At 43.3% G+C, this 1,710-nt stretch overlaps 1 protein-coding gene across 1 annotated transcript in view; it reads left to right on the plus strand.

Annotated features, from left to right (window-relative positions):
* Positions 1-463: 463 nt before the first annotated feature.
* Positions 464-1,710, plus strand: part of zgc:174895 — a 4,019-nt gene continuing 2,772 nt past the window's right edge. Inside the window, exons 1-3 of the mRNA XM_014024116.1 lie at positions 464-842; positions 923-1,016; positions 1,225-1,371. Of these exons, the coding sequence (XP_013879570.1) occupies positions 720-842; positions 923-1,016; positions 1,225-1,371 (364 nt within the window). The 5' untranslated portion in view covers positions 464-719. The remainder of the gene's footprint in view (positions 843-922; positions 1,017-1,224; positions 1,372-1,710) is intronic.

Genomic DNA, 1,710 nt, shown 5'->3' on the forward strand with positions numbered 1-1,710 from the left:
GAACACCCCCTCCCACATTGGGTTTATGATGGCAACGAGTAGAAGCAAAGATAAATATAATAGTACTTACTTATGTGAAAGAAATAATAACTGTAAAATCAAAAAGAAAAGGTGGGACTGAGAAGGTGAGGAGTATAAGCAACATTTATATTTAATAAACATCCAGGAGTCATCCAGAAGCTATTTTTAAAGAAAAAAAAAGTTTTTTTGAGGCTTGCAGATTAAATTTCTTCAGTATGCACTCCATTTATTAAACTACAATGATTTGTTATTGTCCTGATTTCATTTTAACTTTGCCTATGTTAATTTACATTTTATTATAGTCATTTTATCTAATATTTCCTTTTATATGCATCATTTCACCAGGCTCCCTTGTTTACAATAAAGCTTTTGTTAAAAAAAAGGCCACTCAACAGTCAGATACAGTGCTTTTTAACTTTATTATAAACAAAATAATGTGCCGTTTGTTGAATACAGAGCACATTGTGAGCTGAACAGGATGTACATTTGAGCCTCTCTAGAATGTAACTTGGGTGTGTACGATAATTTTCCTCAAAATACGATAATTTTGAGCTGCTGATACGATAATTCAACATTTCCCATCTGGCAACACTGCACGGGAGTCTGCAGTCAGCTGGTCAGCGCCCCCGCCCTCCTCTGGACCCCTCTCTGTCCAGCAGCTCCCTCCTCTGACGGTTCTGGCAGCTGCTGCTCCTCACATGGACGTGTTCGCTGTTCCTGCAGACAGACAGAAGGGATGGTACCTTTCTCTCATGGCCCCCAACACTAAAGGACCCCAGTTCGCCTGGCTGGACCCGTCCAGACTTTACTGCAACTCCCAGGTACGAGACATGCCGGGGGCCAGGCTTCTGTTTGTTCAGTCATCTGTGGTGCTTATTCTCCCTGTCGGGTTCGGATCCAGGCTCTGGCCGACTGTGTGAAGGACCTCCTGGGTCCGTTTCAGAACGACACCGTGGACCTGGTCGCTGGGATAGACGCCATGGGCTTCATACTGGGTGAGAGAACAAAGCAGGCTGTCAGCAGAGGTCAAAGGTCACAGCAGACCTGCTATAGGAGCTTTTCATTCTGATTTAAAGAGGCTGTACTCAGAAACATGAACCCTCAGGGTGAGAGACTAAATTTAGGTTACACACACACACACACACACACACAGCTCGACAGAGCTCTTAAATATGAGCATGAACATGTTTTCTTGTCTCTCAGGAGCGTCTGTCGCCAACACTCTTGGGAAAGGTTTCCTGGCGATCCGTAAAGCGGGTCACCTGTGCGTCGCCACCCAGAACCAGAACTACTCAGACTACTCAGGCAGAGAGAAGGTGATGGAAGTGAGGACGGACGTGCTGAGACCAGGTTCATCTTTGCCTCTCTGATGAATGTGTGTCTAATGATTGAACTGGAGGATGGAGGAGATTATTCTCTCAGAGATGATGATTAAACTTCCTGCTGCCTTTGGATTTAACTGAAGCCTCGTTAAGGAAGATTAGGACCACAGAGACAGAAAAAAAGTTATTATTTTACCTCTGTTCTCACTCTTTCTTCGAATGCTGAGATTAAAATTCAACTTTTTTTCTCAGAATTGGATTGAAAGTAGCCCAAATTCTGAGATTAAAGTCAGGATTATTTCTCAGACTTCGGAGAATACAGTCCATCTTCTAGGGATGAAGTCCAAATTCTGAGATTAAAGTCAGG

This window comes from Austrofundulus limnaeus, unplaced genomic scaffold, assembly GCF_001266775.1.
Source record: "Austrofundulus limnaeus strain Quisiro unplaced genomic scaffold, Austrofundulus_limnaeus-1.0 Scaffold407, whole genome shotgun sequence".
In the NCBI taxonomy this organism is placed as follows: Eukaryota; Metazoa; Chordata; class Actinopteri; order Cyprinodontiformes; family Rivulidae; genus Austrofundulus; species Austrofundulus limnaeus.